The 17,365-nt window shown below is 37.6% G+C and overlaps 2 protein-coding genes across 3 annotated transcripts; both read left to right on the top strand.

Annotated features, from left to right (window-relative positions):
• Positions 1–1,791: 1,791 nt before the first annotated feature.
• On the top strand, positions 1,792–7,410 carry mpv17l2 (MPV17 mitochondrial inner membrane protein like 2). 2 transcript variants are annotated; one of them, XM_062424275.1, is made up of 6 exons: positions 1,817–1,868; positions 1,978–2,217; positions 4,539–4,700; positions 5,075–5,151; positions 6,628–6,756; positions 6,985–7,410. In XM_062424275.1, the coding sequence occupies exons 2-6, from the start codon at positions 2,028–2,030 to the stop codon at positions 7,081–7,083; spliced, it is 657 nt and encodes a 218-aa protein (XP_062280259.1). In that variant the 5' UTR covers positions 1,817–1,868; positions 1,978–2,027; the 3' UTR covers positions 7,084–7,410. The 2 variants fall into 2 exon arrangements, with proteins under 2 accessions (XP_062280258.1, XP_062280259.1); XM_062424274.1 differs by having other exon boundaries at positions 1,792–2,217.
• Positions 7,411–9,309: 1,899 nt separating this feature from the next.
• Positions 9,310–16,821, top strand: LOC133984800 (protein CIST1-like). The gene is made up of 4 exons (XM_062424277.1): positions 9,310–9,425; positions 12,103–12,459; positions 13,831–13,994; positions 16,492–16,821. The coding sequence occupies exons 1-4, from the start codon at positions 9,365–9,367 to the stop codon at positions 16,534–16,536; spliced, it is 627 nt and encodes a 208-aa protein (XP_062280261.1). The 5' UTR covers positions 9,310–9,364; the 3' UTR covers positions 16,537–16,821.
• The last annotated feature ends 544 nt before the right edge of the window (positions 16,822–17,365 follow it).

The raw sequence follows: 17,365 nt of genomic DNA, 5'->3' as shown, positions 1-17,365 counted from the left end.
TTTAGCTGTATTGGCTCAGTGTTTACACAAACAAGGAATATGAATCCGGTTTCCTCTGACTGTCAGTGAACTTACACACAATAATCATCAGAGAGATACACAAGGACGACAAACCAAACACAGATAAATAAACATAAAGATATTAATATTTATATAAACAAGTGGGTGAAAAATAGATACATACATATAGATACAACAAGAACACAACAGCATAATGTTCATATACAAGTGAAACAATTTTTGTAAATTGTAAATAGGATACAAACAGAGCAAAGGTGTGAAAGACTGCTGAAATAAATATTAAACAATAATAAATCTATAATGACAAATCCACTTTTTGATGAATTAAGTCAATTATGGACAAATTAGACATGTGGTGACATTTTAAAGTTGATACAAGTCTAACACCAACACACACACACACACACACACACACACACACACACACACACACACACACACACACACACACACACACACACACACACACACACACACACACAGACAAATACTTTGTAAAACCTTTCTGCTGCTGTTTGTAAAATGTAAAGGAAACAGAACACGTCACACTCTTTTGGGGCCCTAGGACTCAATCCGCCCGTGGCCTAGGGCCCCAAATGAGAGCGACCTGTTCTGTTTTCTTATTTACACAGTTGCTTATTTACATTTCCTAGAATACAACTACAAAGTAACAGTTTCATTCTATGCGAGACGAGTTTCTGACCGGCTAGTAGGTAAGTCCAGCTCATTTTGCTCTGTTTTAGTCTCTGTCTACCAACTTCTGAGGGAAATATCGAACTATTTAGCTACTAAAACGCTCCACTGTCTGTCTGCTATTTGCTGCTGCGCAAGTACTAGAGTAAATTACATATTGTAATTTTATACATTGTTGTAAAAATGTCAATTACAGTGGCTTTAAGTAAGCTATCAGTACTTGGGTCAATCACGTTTTTTTGTGTCCAGATGGTTTAGTCAAATTTATAGGGGTTCAAATTTGAAAATAAACGTATGAATAACTTGCACACATTCTTTTTTTGTGGACCCAGCATCAAATTTCAGTTTTTAATCCATTGTGAGAGAATATATTAGAGGATTATGGCAAAAATGTCAAAGTGGTGTAACCATAAAAACTTTGTACCAAATAATTAAATTTGCTTAAAAACGCTAAACTCTCAATAAAACACCACATCAACTAGTTTGGCATGATCTTACATTGTAACTGTATATTGAATAAAGGTAATGGTACGCAATTGTTCTAAATATTAAATTTAATCTGGGGAATCATGTTAATCAGGAGCCATTTAATGTTTGTTTTTAAATTAAGTAATGATTTGTATAAGTGCACTTAAATACACTGTAGGTGGATGAAATATTTAATATTTATCATCCTTTTGTGGTTACACCATTTGACATTTTCAGGCGCATTCAGTCTTAATTTTGTTTTGTTTTTTTAAATGGTGCAAATGTCATTTCAAATGACATAAAACCAACAAAAATGCAAAATGTACATTTTAACGAACCTGATGCTGCATTTAAGATAATTTTTGAATTGCTGATTTTGCCAACCCTTGTTTGTCACTGACACATATGTGTGTGGATTGTATAGCACAGTGTAATGCGTTTGTTCCTCCACGCCAGCAGGCGGCGATCAAACATTTTGTTTCCAGTGTACATCCCTCTCAGATTGTGCTTCCTGCTGTCACCGGGTTGCAGCATGTTATTAAACAGAGAGCAGGGATGTTATTTTAAAATGTACTTTAAAAAAAATTAAATATGTAAATAATCTGTGTAAATGCCTGTGTTGTGCCACAGAGAAAGCGGCACTTGATCGGATACATAGTCGGTGCAGCCCGGCGGTGGTTTCTGATGTAATCCAGATTAAATGACACCGGGTCAAGCAGTGTTTGAATGAGTCTAAACTTTGAACACTTTTTAGGCTGTTAAATCTCCCCCACCCCTCCTTCCTCCTTTCTCCAGAGAAAGTGTGAGAGTTTGTTTCAGCCGCAGATGACAGTGGTCCAAACATCATGATTCAACGGGCTGGTAAAGAGTTTCTGGTCCGCATACGGTTCTTCTGGAAGCCGATGTTTCAGGGTCGGTACCTGCTGCTCACCAACACCGTGAGCAGTGGAGGCATGCTGGCGCTGGGAGACACCCTGCAGCAGTCCTGGGAGATTCACAAGAGCCCAGGCCGGGTCCGGGACTGGGGCAGGACAGGTGAGAGACACACACACACACGCACACAGGTTTACTTAAGTCACTTGCATTCATTTCTTGGAGACTCACACTAAACCTAACCCTTACCAACCCTATCCTTAACCACTAACTCCAAAATCAGCTTCTTACATATCAGGGACACAACTTTTGTCCCCAATTGGACAAGCTGTCCCCATTAACTGGTCCTAAATCTGAATTTGTCCCCAAAAGGACAGACCACGCACACACACAAATACATAAATACATAGATGTACTATAATATAATTAACATATATCAGTCTTAATATTATTTTATTTTGTGTCATTTTGTCCTGATGCTTTGCTGTGACAGTCATGCCAATAAAGAAAAATTAAATTTGAATTTGAGAAAGAGCTAGGTGGAGCCAGGGAGACGTCTTTATCACAGATTGGTACCTGCAACCCTGGAGATGTTTTAATGCCTTGTTCCACTCATGACTCATCATAACAGCATCAGTATTTGATGCTGTTATGATGAGTTGTTTTCATTTCTGCATCATGCCAAACCCAGCCCACAAATACCTATACCAAGAATATACAGACGCATGAGGAAAAAGAAAAGGGTAACACTTTTACCTTTCTCTTTCTGTATATTCTTTGTATATGTATTTGTGGGCTGGTTTTGGCATCAAAAATGAACTGTTCACAGAAAATAGGAAGTAGAAAACATACAGACGGGGGACAAATTAAAGGAAAAGCTGAATAAAGTGTCTTAGTAATGTGTTGGACCACCATTTGCTGCCAGAACAGCTTTTCTACAAGTCTCTGAACTCTTCTGGAGGAATGAACATCACTCTTCCAAAAGATATTCCCTAATTTGGTGTTTTGATGATGGTGGTGGAGAGCTCTGTCTCAACACGTCGCTATTAAATTCTCACATAGGTGTTCAGTTGGATTGAGATCTGGTGACTGTGAAGGCCATATCATATCATTTTCATACTCATCAAACCCTTCAGTGACCCCTCATACTCATATAGAGGGGGTCACTGTCATCCTGGAACAAACATTCAGACCTGTACTGCTCTCTTGGTGAACACCACTCATGCACTCACTCACTTGTTGAGAATATAGTGAAGGATGATTCATCTGACCACATCACATTTCTCTACGTCTCTATGTAACTGTCGTAACTGAGTTTTCTTGCTGGCCCAGCTTGATCACGTCCTGCATTTACACGTCACTATTGCACTAATGCACGACCATCACAGTCATCAAATGTGTGCAGTTGACCACAATTTCCGACCATGCTTGCTGATGTATTTCCCTTCCACCTAAATGCAGACTTCGCTTTAGTCACTGTTCATTTTGAAACGGCAGCCAGATGAGTGGTCTTTGAGACTGAAGCTACTGCCCTCACTGCCCCAATTATCAACCTTCTTTCAAAGTCACTCAGATCTTTTTCTCTTGCCATCTTGATACAAAATTAGGATCAGCTGGCCGTGCTCAGCATTTTCATACACACCACAGAGCCTGATTAGATGTTAATTGCTTGATAATACCATGCAGAAGACTTGTGTGGAAGCATCTGTAGACGTTATGTTTTTCCGCACATTTATTCAGGTTTTAGCTTTTAATTTGTCCCCTGTCTGTATCTAAAGATGATCTCAACAAAGGGAGGGCTTTTTTTCCTTTCTGGAGCGCTCTGGTAGCCGAGTTCACAGAATCATCCAGGGTTTTGTTACACCTTTGTATTTTGTTAAGAAGCGTGCAGTAAACAGGATCTACTTTGTGTCAGTGTCCTGATTCAACTCGTCACAGTTTGCCTTGTGATTAATGACCAACTCCCTTTCTGACAGCACATACACACACAAACAGTGAGGTGCAGACCAGTGTGAGTTTTCAGTCGTCCATTAAAATAAACACGTCACACTGTTCCTCTTTATTCACCATATCTTTGCAGCTGCCTTCTCTCCATCAGATTCATGTGTGAGGTTTCTTTACATATATTACAGTCCATCAATCAGTCATGTGACCTTTAAGTCACCATAAATACAAAGTATCCAAATAAAACACAATAACATTTTCTTAATAGTTTTTTGTAGTAGTTTATCTAAACTTAATTGATAAAGAAGGATCGCAAAATTATAAATGTCATTAAATACAACATGTAAAACATTTCAAGGTACTTTCAAAGCTTTTTTATTTTTTAATTTTATTTTTTACATATAAAACATATTTTATCTAGCGCTGCAGTGATCACTCGGTAAATTTGTCTCCTCTATCTCTTAATTAAGAATAATGGCATCTTGAAGATGAATTGTGCAAAGTGTTTAAGTTTTCTCCTTTTTATTTCCCCCCTGAAGGCCGCATGTTTATGATTGGCTGCACCATGGGACCAGTGTTGCACTACTGGTACCACTGGCTGGACCTAGCAGTGAAGGGAAACTCGATGAGCTCTGTAATCAAGAAGGTTCTGGCGGACCAGGCGGTCGCGTCACCTCTATTTGGGGCGTGGTATTTTGTAGGTAAGAAAGATTTCAGAGTTTATTCCTCCTTCCTCCCTGAGTGCACACAAACACACCTCCTGAACATTTGTCAGGGTGTTAGCACATGAACAGTTTCTCTATGACACACTCACACGTAAGTCAGAGTGTACAGAGTCAAAGGTTGGACTTAAAGACGTGGGTGAGGTAACAAAAGACGGTTTATGTCAAAGTCAGAGGTGGATACTGTTCAAAGGTCGTCTGTGATTAACAGTTTGGATCTGACTGACGTTTTGTTTCTGTCATTCGTGGTTTATTAGAGCTGGGCACTCTTCCAGTCTCTGACTTTATCTGAAGTTGGTTTTCATGAAGCGTGGTGCTGACGCACTTCTAACAGACAACTCTGTTTATTGCAGGTATGGGGACCATGGAGGGACACGGTTTATCCCACGGATTGCAGGAATTCAGAAACAAGTTCTGGGAATTTCTGATTGTAAGTGCACATGTTAGAGTCTGACCAGCACCTGTGATAAAATGATCGCATCACAAGTTCTTCTGGGCCGTTTTTATATTTGTTATTGTAAAACAAACCCGAATATCTTGTCGGTGCTTGTGTCCTGAAGAAAGAAAAACCTGGATGTGAAGACAATGTAAACTACATTCTCCTCCTACCCATCATTTTTAATTTCAGGGTCTCTGCTCTGAGAGTCGAATGAAATACTGAGTTTAAATAACAAGCAGGAATAACAGTGATCCAACATATATGAACAAAACAAGAACTGCTGTATTTCTTTATTGATGCAATGATCATCACCCCCTCCTCTCCCACAACAGCTAAAATAATAAACTTAAACTCACTCACTGTTTCCCTCTAAGAAGGTTTCACTGCTTATCCGTCTTGGTAACATGAATTTAACTCAAAGTTTTGCCCATTCAATTTTAATGTGTCCTCTAAGGCATGAATCAGCAGGTTATAGTAAGAACTCTCTAAAAATAACCCAGGACAGCTGTCAACATTGACCTCTTAATATACACCGCTGCATTTATAACACTTATTATCTTCGCTGTGAAACACTGTCTACAAAGTGTCCCTTTGAAACATAAATCCACAAAGCCGTCAGTATAAAACAGTCGTTGGATGCTTTTACTATGATGTAATCATTAAGTCCACTCCTTTTTTCTCATCTGTGGAGACACATTAGCATAAAACTCTTGATGCTGTCTGTGGACGAGCTCCAAGCTTGAAACACTTTACAATCCAAAGTAGCTTCTACTTCAAGCCTTTGTCTAGGGACAGCAGTGTCAGTCAGTCGGTCCATCCACCACTTTAGTCCAGACTGAAATATCTAAAATAGTATTGCATTGAATACTATGAACTTTTGCACAGTCAATCGCGATCCCCAGAGGATGAATCCTAATGGCTTTAAGTGAGCCCCTGACCTTTTTTTCTGGTGACACATGACACTGACATTCGTGGGGTGGGTTAAGTTAAATTTCTCAACAGCTGTTCAGTGAATTTTTCTTAAATGTAGGACAGATATTCCTCTTTAGGATAAATTGTAATAACTTTGGTTATGCTTTATTACTGATTTTTCTACCATGATAAGGTAGAAATGTTTCTTTTGTAAAGTTCTTTGGTTTTTATTTTTCATTATTTAATGCTAATAATATTTATTAATGACCTCGTAGAATGTGTGTTCTAGTTTCTTTGAGGAAGCTCAGTTGTTGTTTTCCTGTTTCTCTTGTCAGTCAGATTTATAAAAACAGAAATCTGGGGTGCTGTCCAGCTGAAAGCGAGTGATCGAGTAACATAGTAAGACAGAGCAAACATCGTCACAGACAGTGTTGACCAGCGTTTGGCTTGTGGCCTGTAGTGATTTCCCAGCGGGCACAGCAGTTTCTGCGATGTTTGTGCTGTGTAATCTGTCCAGGTTTGTTTATGCTAATCCTTGTTGTTTCTTGCTGGCAGGCTGACTGGTGCGTTTGGCCGGCAGCTCAGATGATCAACTTCTACTTCCTTGCGCCCAAATACCGCGTTATTTACATCAACACCATCACATTAGGGTGGGATACCTACCTCTCTTACCTCAAACACAGAGTAAGTGGGCTAAGTCTCTTCAATGTTTCTCAGATAGTTTTACTTTCTTATGCTTGAAGAAGAGAACGAAAGTGTTTTTTACTCTTATATGAAATGCTGAAAATATATTGTAAATTTATATCATTCTCTGCTCATGTTGTTCATGTGTCAAAATTGTCTGATGCTTCTGTAGAACAAAATGTATATTGATTGTATTGATGTTTGTATTGGTGTCTCTTGTGTTGGCAGGATGCAAACCAGCCCTCTGAGCAGGTGTCCGACAGCAGTAAAGTGGAGGCACAGCAGGAAAAGCTGCCACAATCTGGAGGAAAAAGCATAGAAACATAATTCAGACCGGATTGTGAAGACGTTTATCAGAGGCAAACAATATTTTTGCTGTCTTTTGCCTTTTTGACAAACTGCTGCTCTCCCAAGTTTAAACCTGCACTCCATTTTTCTGTTCAAACTCAGAGGAGTTGTGGATGTCTAAGTTGAAGTGCTGGGACACTTTTCCCTTCATGTCTGTAACATGTCTCCTGTTGCGTTTGTCTGTTTATTTATGCCTGAAGGATGTTTATTCCTGTAGGAGGCGCATTCAGGGATGAAAAGCTGTTTCACTGCCTGTCATGCTGATAACTGAATGTGATTGTTGGTTTGAATCCCGCCAAGGCATTAGTGTAATTCTCTGCGGGACCAGACATTCAGCAGGGCACTTCAATCCAAATCCCAGTAGTTGACAGTGATTGTACTGCAAAAGTTAATTTAAAATTCATCATTGTTGGATTTCTCATTGATTTTATATCAGTGCAGTTGCTGAGACAGTGTCACTAATCAGCTGCCATGTTTTATGTGTTAACCTGTGAAAACTTTGCCTTAATGTGGAGCCCAGTGCCGCGCTCTGTTTATGCCAAACAATTCCTGCCTGTTCTTTCGCTTATGATCACTTTTTAAGGTACCTATACATTATTGCATGATTGTGAGTATCTGCGTAATGAAAACCTGTAACGTGATTGCTAAATATAAGGTTTTTAAAAATATTTTTAACATATCACAGGGTCCTTAACTGAAGGTGTGACTTTGATTCCTGACTCCTGAATTTAGTTTATTTTCTGCAGTAGTTTTACACTAGTGACTGTAAATGTAATCTAAGATACTGCACTGTATATTTCCAGCAGATTATTTATAAATGTGAAAGTATATTTACTTATAACAGGTTAGAGGATCAATTATTTTATGTGATAGTTGGAAAAATACATTAAATGGTGTCAACCTGAAAGTAGAAATCTGTAACATCCTAGGTATATTTCTAATATTATTGACATCTTAGGTTCCGCTTCTGTGTTCATATCATAATAGATTTATAATAAATAATGAATCATCTCCAACATAAAAATATATCATAAGCCATACTAATATGTGTAATGTACTGAAACATAAGAATACATCAAATAATCCTGATTGCTGTATTTATTTTATTGTTTTAATCTCTTGGATATGAGAAAATGAAATGAAATTTGCAATATATAATCAAATTTAACAGAAGTTCTGCATTTAAAGTATGTGATTTTATTTATTTAATTTATTTTACCAGGAAAAATCTCATTGAGATTAAAAATCCTGACATTCTTTCAGTAACTTTTATCCCAATTATACATTTGTTTACAATTCTTCCATTTTTCTCCAGAAGTTTTGACAAGCAGTGAATAAATACATAAGTATGAAAATCCCATTTGATATGTACATTGTTGAATACATTTAAATGCAGATGCTTTCACAAATTATGCAACACCTCATGGCTGCAATAAAGAACGAATCAGGAACAAGAAAAACCTTCCAGGAAGTGTTTGCTTTTTCTTTTACTCCAAAATCAATTTCTGATATGCTTATTTGTACAATTATTTTACCGTCGGCTGTGTTTACTCAGGGAGGACGTTTCAGTTCTTTTCACTTTATTGCTCACGCTGTAACATGGAAATAACAGGAAAAGTTTGAGATCTTACTTGAGAATGTATGTTTTCATTGTATTTTCTAGTATTTCTGCCAGTCAAATGTTGCAAGAAAAAAGACATTTATTGTTTGATATAATTATTCCACGATTATACAACAATGTCCATTTTTAAAGACAATTTAAAGTGGGTTAGAGAAGACATATAAAAGACATTAAGACAAAACAAAGCAACACAAGATGATATACAGACAGATAGCATTATAAAAGTAAAATAACATAGGAGATATATACAATAAACTTGAATATAACAGATGGAGCAATAGAGAAAAAAAGTGACAGTGACAATGCAAATAAATAAGATATAGACAGGTTATAAGACAGATTATAGCACCCCAGGAACATTATTATCACCTAAATGTATAACAGTCTGTTTAGAAATAAAACCTTTTCTTCCTAACGCCACTTATTAAGAGCTGCAGGGATGGAGCTATAGGCAAATACTTTGTTCAAACATTGACTAAACAGCTCAAAAGATTTGATATGACCAAATGTTTAGAGCACTCCTCCTCAGCCATTCAACACATCCTGCTGTCAAGGATGTAGTCCGTGTGTGTGAGTGTGTGAGTGTTTCAGTGTGTGTGACGTTTGTTGATATGACCGCCAGCTCTTTCCTTTCTCAACATGCCTGCAGCAATGCACCTCACTGTGCTGATGTCCTTGTTTGCAGTGACATTCTCTGAGAGTAAGTCAACCTTTTCACTTTTTTTAGCAGCTAAACTGTTAAATATTTGTTTGACAATTTACCTCAACGGTAAAAGTCCTTTAAAGATGCAAAGTTATGCAAACAGGGAACTTCCTTCTATGAGAGGGACTTTCAGCAGGCTTGTCTGTGGTAGTTTGGTGCAGCTTTGTTTCCTCATCACACAGGAAAATGTACTTACTACCGGTTTTACACGTAACACAGAAATATTGGCATCTGTGGCATTAAAAGTGAGAAAACATGCAGCCTTGTGGTAAAACGGAAGCCTTTATATTCTTTATATTCTAGCAATAAATGTATTTGTTACTGTAAAATAAGTCAAGTCTGCTTTAAGGTCAATGTATATCATTAAAATGAAATGTGACTGGAGATGAAGTTAAAGTAAATGGGATGGTCACGCTTGGGTGGAAACTAAAACAAATATTTGATCAGTGAAAGTGATCCTGAGCTGAACCTACAGTGGCATCTGCTACTTCTTCAAACACCTTTACGCACACTGCCTGTACACACAGTGCCAGCCGACCGCACGCTGTCTGTCTGCATTACCAGTAAATACAAATCATCATCAGACTGTTATTTCTGCTTTATCAAGCACGCCACAGATTCCATAGCCTCAAGCTCAGCTGCCTTAATGACACAGAGAGAAGAGCTTCACTAAATGACAAAATAATCTAATTCCAAGCTCCATTTAGTAGCATTTAGTAGTCAATGTATATGTTGTTTTGATATATTTGATTCAGAACACTTTAAACTGGGGGTCAACTGGAATATCTTTTATTTATTCATTATTTACAGTTTTTTAAAAAACAACCGTATTTATCTTTACTGACCGTTTACGCAGCCCCGCAGTTCAGCCTCTGTCTGAAACAGGCCATCTTACCTCCTGTCTCTTTAAAGCCCCCTCCTGATGAGCCCACTCTGTTCTGATTGGCTGGCTCATGCAAGCTGCCCCCCAGGAAGTTTTACTCTAGTGATAAGATTTTATTACTTTTTTCCTCATTCCTTACTCTATGTCAACTTGTCAAATACATTCGTACATGTTCAATCTGAAATCTGATACGAAATACAAGAGTAAATTATGCGAAAAAACATATGGGCAAGCCTTGGCAACAACCTTAGCAACCATGGATATGGAGCAGACAGCCATTTATGTGCAGCTCATCACTACAGTAGAAAAAAACATTGTAAACAAAGCGTTCAGGGCAGGTTGAAGTGTTGACTTTTGACATAGCCAGATAGCTTTTCTACAGACGTTCACCATAAATTTTGGACTTTTGACCATGTTTAACATACATATCCAACATCGTAACAGTATATAAATAACAGAAAACTAGAGAAAGTATAATATGTGCCCTTTAAGGGCTTGCCATCCTTAAAAGTTCAGGGTATCGAGGAAAGACATTAGTGTGTTTTATAGAGCCCTAAAAAGAAGGGAAAAGGGAGGGAGACTTGGACATCTCTACTGACGGGCTAGACTGACAGGAAGTGTTGATTCATGCCATGTCCGAGCTGTTTTGTCCTGTGTTGTATATGAAACAAATAAATAAATATTCTTGAAAAAAAACCTCAAAGGTTTCCACACACAATAAACATTGGACTGCTTCATGACTTAAAAGTATTGTTATTGACACAAATATGTTATGCTCAGATCGGCGGAATTATTATTTACCTGTGTTATTTATCTGATAAGTTAATGAAATGTTACGAGGTCATACTTATTGGGATTTATATGAGCCTTGTGTTCACATCATTATCTACTGTAGATTTATGAAGAGCCATGTAAAAGATTTCATGTCATCTATAAGAGGGCCAAATACTTTTGTTGGAGGGCCGGATTTGGCCCACGGGCTGCTATTTGCCAACTACTGCTCGAAAGGATGAGCGGTAGGATAGAAAATGGATAGATGGATAATGCATCCGTGTTCACAATGCTGAAGCTGAGTTTTTATGAATTTGATGGCATCCTCCATAAACATGAACATTTTTACAGTGAAAAACTCAGTTTGACTCAATATTATAAGAGATCCAAGGCTCCGTAAAAAAAATCTCAAACAAAATGTATAAAAAGCTTACAAATGTATAATCTGAAACCGACTGGAGCAAGCCTAAATATAATTTTTCTGACTGAATCTAAATTGTACACCTACTGTAGATTGAAACTGCAGCCTTTGAATACTGTCAGGGCCCAAAAACACAAACTTCAGTTTAGTCTCTGATGAATTTATGTATTTTAGATTTATAAACAGTCACTTTTCACGTCAAGCTTTATGTTCTGTATGTATGCGGTTAAATGATGACGATCAAACATTTACCCACTTGAAATTCTTAGTAATAGTTGAAACAGTGGATCATTCACACAGTGGTAGTGGTAAACATGTTTCTCACTTCTAGCCACAGATTTAATCATCTGCACCTATCTAGGAAGTGAATGGTGAATTGTTTCTGACCAAGTTCAGTACTGTGTGTTTTTGTCATGAACTAATACATTTACTCAAAAGTGGAGCTGAGCTTATAATTCCCAGTAACACTTGAAGTAAAAAAAAATATTACTTTTTTTTTTAAAACTACCATTAAAATGCCAACATCCCTCTCCAGCAGACTTATCTTGATCAATTGTGGGTACTGTGAATAAGTTGTCACACTGTTTGTTCTTTTGCAGGCACTGTCACTTCCTCTTCAACTACACAGGTAAAAACGATACCCACAAGTGCTGAACACATCACAAGTGTGACTCCAACAAATGAAGTCACATCACCAACTGTGTCACACCTGCAACAATCGACAACACACCAAATTTCCACAGAAGTTACTTCAGATAAAGTGTCATCACCAACCCACACTTCCCCACAAACACCAGACAGGACAAAGGTGACACATCCCATCACTTCCTCTCAGACGACAACCACCACCACCAACCAGACATCCAATGAAACAGTTTCCCACAGTCCAACAGTCCAAACAGCCTCCGACTCACCAAACATCACTGAAACCACCACCGCAAATGCATCCAGCCCAGGTCAGACCATTGCTGGAGCTGAGGGTTTATTTCAAATGATAATGGATCAAGGAATAAAAGTGTAGACTTTAAATGATCTTAAACATAACTTGCAATACTTTCACATAGATATGGTATGATTCTTACTGTTATTCATTTTTCTCAGTACAATAAAATAAATATATCTGTACATAGAGATTATCGACTCACCGTTCTAATCACCAACCAGTTTATTTTGCAGTGAAATAGGTCAGTGTGAGGGCTGTGTGTGAGCTCAGTTTAATTTCCGTGTGTCTCATAGGCTGCAGTTTACAGATTTGCTTTAAAGCTGCATTCAGTGATTTTTGGCAACTAGAGGGCAGAACATCTTTAGACTCCTAAACAAGCTGCCTGAGAAGAAAATGTTTTTCATCTCCTCACTATTTGTGTAGGTGTAGCTTGCAGCAAGCTTTGCACAATTCCAGTAAAAGTTGACATTTTTAATGAGAGCAAATGTGAAACTGAAAACAATATTGGGCAACATATTTTATAACATTGATCTGAAAACATAAAATGATAAAGCATCATAAAAGTATTGTAAAAATGAATGAGAGAAAAAGATTTACAAAAGTACTTACAGTATAGAGCAGCATTACACTATACTTGACATGCCAGTAACCTGAGGCGCCAATTGGTTTGTTACACAGAACCATCTGAGAGTTCATCCATAGAAATGGTTTAGAAAAAAGACAGGCACTTCTAAAAATTACTTGGCAGGTGTTTGGCTGAACCATTGTCTATCACTGTCTTACCTTGCGAAGAAGCTGTATTCGTGTCGATAATCGTTACGACACTAGTTGGTGGTTCGGACATAAGTGCCTTACTCGAAACCTGTCATGATAGATTCTCATGTGATCTTGTGATGTCGTGATCTCATGAATCCAGCTGGCTTGCGGAGTAATCAAGCCAGTATTACCAGAAAAAGTCACTAACGGGCTGGCTGGTTCGGTTTGTAGTAAACTGATTACAGATAAACTAAATTCTACTTGGCTGATTCAAAAAATGAACAATTGCTTAACAGCTATAATAAAAAGATACTCCGATACAATACTCCGACAGGGGTATTTGAGAATAAAGGAAGCCTGTTTGGTCACCGATCGGACATAAAATAAGCTTTCAGTTAAACTACATCTGTGAAATAATGCCAGAGGAGGTCGCTAAAGCAACAAAATGTTCCACTGAAACCAACTGCTGTGTCAATTGTGTAAATGTCCCGTTGATTCCTCCAGCAAGAAAATATAGACTTGAACCTATTTTTTTTTTTGCAAGACAAATTTTTTCCGAGAGACAAAATGTTGTATGCAGCTTGTTGATTGTGTGGGAAGTTTAGGTTTGTGCTTGTCTCACCTTCAGCTCTTCCAATTGAGTGGAAAAAAGGTGACTTGGCGGCAAACCCCGGCCTTGTGGCCGTCCTCTGCATCTTCTGCATTGTTCTCTTCCTCGTGCTGGTCGTGGCTGTAGTGAAATGTGCCCAATCACCGAGGTCCAACTTTGAGAGGCTTGAAGATGTGCCGATGGTGAGTTGGAAAAAATGAAGCTGATGTTATTATCCAAAGTGCCTTGTACACCATGCCCATTTGTAGATTTTAAAGGGGACATATTATGCTCTTTCTGGTTTTTCTGTTATTTATATACTGTTATGATTTTAGATATCTATGCTATGTTAAGGTCAAAGTTCCAAGACTTTGTAGAAATGCTTTCTGCGAGTCAAAAGCTAGGGCTTTAACTTGCCCTGAATGCTTTGTTAACTAAGTCTTTTTCTACCTTGCTGATGAGCTGACATCGGTTTGTTGTGCATGCTCATGAACAGCTGTCTGTTCTGTAGCCTTGGTTGTTAAGGTTTTTCCACGTGTTCTTTGCGTTGTCCACTCTCATATTTCAAATTCGATTCTGCCTCAAACATGAACAGATGTCTTTGAAAAGTTGACATTTCGAATGAAGAACGACAAAAAGTGGTCAAAACCTGCACAGCAAATGGAAGCTACACCAACAATTATGAACCTATGAAACTATTGTAGTATAGTAGCCTTATAGAGACAGGGGCTAAAATGACCTGTTTCAGACAGAGGCTGAACTGAGGGCTTCATAAAGGGTCAGTATGAGTTAAATCAGGATTTAAAAAAAAAAGAAGTTAATCATACAAAAATACTCCAGTGGAGCCACAGATCAAAAATATAAACCTGAAAATGTGTATAACTTAAATAGATTTTCTGCCATTATTATGTTCCAAAACTGCTTGTTCACCACTCAAATTTCATCCTGTCTTTGTGTCAAACTGGGTACCTAACACACACAACACAACAAAAAAAGTTATGTATTTGTTTTGTTTTGTTTTGTTTTCTATAATTGGTTGACACACTTTTGTAGACGTGACCAATTTTTTTTTGCAGCTGCAACCAGATTTAGTTGGCGTTAATCTAACAGCTCCTATAGTAATCAACAAAGAGGGGCACCAAGGATACAATGAGATGAAGAACCAGGAAGCACAGTTTCTAGATTAAAAACAAAAATCCAAATTTACTATAAACAATGATATGACAAGAGTCTAGTGATGCTAATCCCCGTCAAGGAGGAGTCCAGGCACTCAGAACCATCTGAGAGGTTGTCCATGGAAACTGTTTAAGATAAAAGCACTTCCAAAAATTACTTTGCAGGTTCGGATTAGCCATCTGTCTAAAACTATCTATCACCCTCTTACTTTTATGAGTGTGGTCTATTAATGACGTTCCCACCAGCAGAGGCCGACACTGGGCTGGAGATTGTATTTCTACAACAGATTATAATGAAATCTGATTAAATTGTGACTCTTGCGTTACCTGATGAGCTCCACAAAGAACTGAACTTTCAAGCATAGTATTGGATGAAGGCTGGCATTTTGAAACACACAAAACTGTCATATGCCACTTCTTCCTTTTACTCTCAGGAGTGAAAACAGTAGTTTGCTGCTCTCTCTTTTACGTAAACAGGAAGCCTGACTGGATTGTCAGTGTGAGAAAAAGTCTCAGAAACTGTACAGTGTGTGATATGGGGAACATGACTAAGCACTTTCAAAAGATATGAATGCTCATCATTAGCAGTTCATAAGTGTGTCAGCAGGTATTCAGAAATGCTCAGGATCCTGGACTCCTCAGGCGTCCTATCTGGTGACAGCGTAACTAACCCTCAGGGCTCCAATGTGTAAAAACAGTGACGATATAGAATAGTGTCACTATCTATCTTTAAATCTTTATTGCCAGATGACTGTAGCTGCTGTAAAAAGAAGATATTAGATATATAGATATACAGCACACTGCAGCATGTACAGTACCTCCAACAACATATGGGTTCAAACTGCTGATTTTGCAAACTGAGCAGGTGACAATGAGCAGATAACCTTCAAGTTTAATAAATCACAGAACAACTGCCTTTAAAACATAGGTTAGGGATATTGGAGAAGGTCTGATGACAGGGTTTTGTTGGTGATGGGTTACAGAACTGAAAAACTGTATCTGCTGATGTTTGTGTGCTATTTTAGTTTTCTCTCTCTGAGGAAGTACAGAAAGTAGGGGGAAATATATATTTTTATAAATGAAAGCAAATAATAATGAAGATTTCTATCCTCCAAAACAAACAAAAACCTTAAGCAATTTTATTTTTGTTATTTTGTGAAATACTGTATTTCATTTTCTCTGCTTGTGTCACTTCAACAAGAATCAAATTGTCTTCTGTTCACCATTTTAACTTTAATTTGAAAGCCATAAACACATTTTCTGTGTCTCACAGCAGTTTCTCTCAGTTTTTTTGTTGTCGATCCTTAATATTAAATTTAATCAAGTGTGTCCAATGTATGATGGCAAAATCTTACGCTTCCAGTTAACCTTAATAGAGAGCGGAAGACATCAAATAAAAACATTAAACACACTCTTGCTGTAAATATGCCACTATGACATATGACTCCCTGCAAAGACAGGCATTGTGTTATTAATCACTTTATGTGTCTTTTATCCCTTTTGTTGCTCCTTTTTGTCTCTCCAGGGCAAAATGAATGAAGAGTCTCCATTTGCTCAGTATTCAAAATGACAGAGGATGAGTCCAGTTTGCTGTACAACTCTGATGTTTCTGGGCAGTGAAACAAACTTTAAACACAAAAAAGACGAGTTTTTGTTTTTCCTTTCAGGCTTTCTTCTTCATATAGCACTTCTCATTGCTGTCAGTGACAGTGGAATATTTCTGCCTCAGCTTTGACCTTTGACCTGTTTAGTTGGTTGCTTGTAATTTTGCTGATTTAGGCTCTGAAGTTTAATCAACTGTTGCACTAACTTGTTCTCTATAGTTTTGAAGAGAAAATCAGCCTGATACCTAAAAGGTAAAATTTATAAATGTCATTTTTCCCAAATCGACCAGATGTATTGAATGTCTTCGTAAGCACTTTAAAACTCATGATTTGCACTCAAACAAGTGATATTACTGAGTAAAGTATAGTATGTATGTATGTATGTATGTACAGGATGTATAGTAAGCATACTTTCAGATTTGCATGTAAAAATGTTATCTGTTTTACATAGAAACAACTTTAATTGGAATGTACAAGTAAATGTGAAATATGACGTATTTATGACGTCAACACAAGCTGGATTTGCTGAATTAAAAAAACTAAACAAACACACCAAGAGGAAAATAGAAGCAGACTGTTCGCTGCCCTTCCACTTCTTGTTGCAGGCTTGAGACTTCAATGAAGATGATAGTTTTAGCACTACAAACTGTTTTCAGAGGCAGAAACATTCTTTGAGTTTAATTTCATGTTCATAGAGGTGTTCCTGCCAAGAAATATTAAACAGCCATGTAACAAAGTGGAAAAGGGTTATTTATAAGTATTTAGATATACTGCAACTATTATTAATGCCAACGA

This window comes from Scomber scombrus, chromosome 8 (genome assembly GCF_963691925.1).
Source record: "Scomber scombrus chromosome 8, fScoSco1.1, whole genome shotgun sequence".
NCBI lineage: Eukaryota > Metazoa > Chordata > Actinopteri > Scombriformes > Scombridae > Scomber > Scomber scombrus.
The sequence above is the reverse complement of the archived record's forward strand: the minus strand, read 5'-3'. Positions and strand labels throughout refer to the sequence as shown.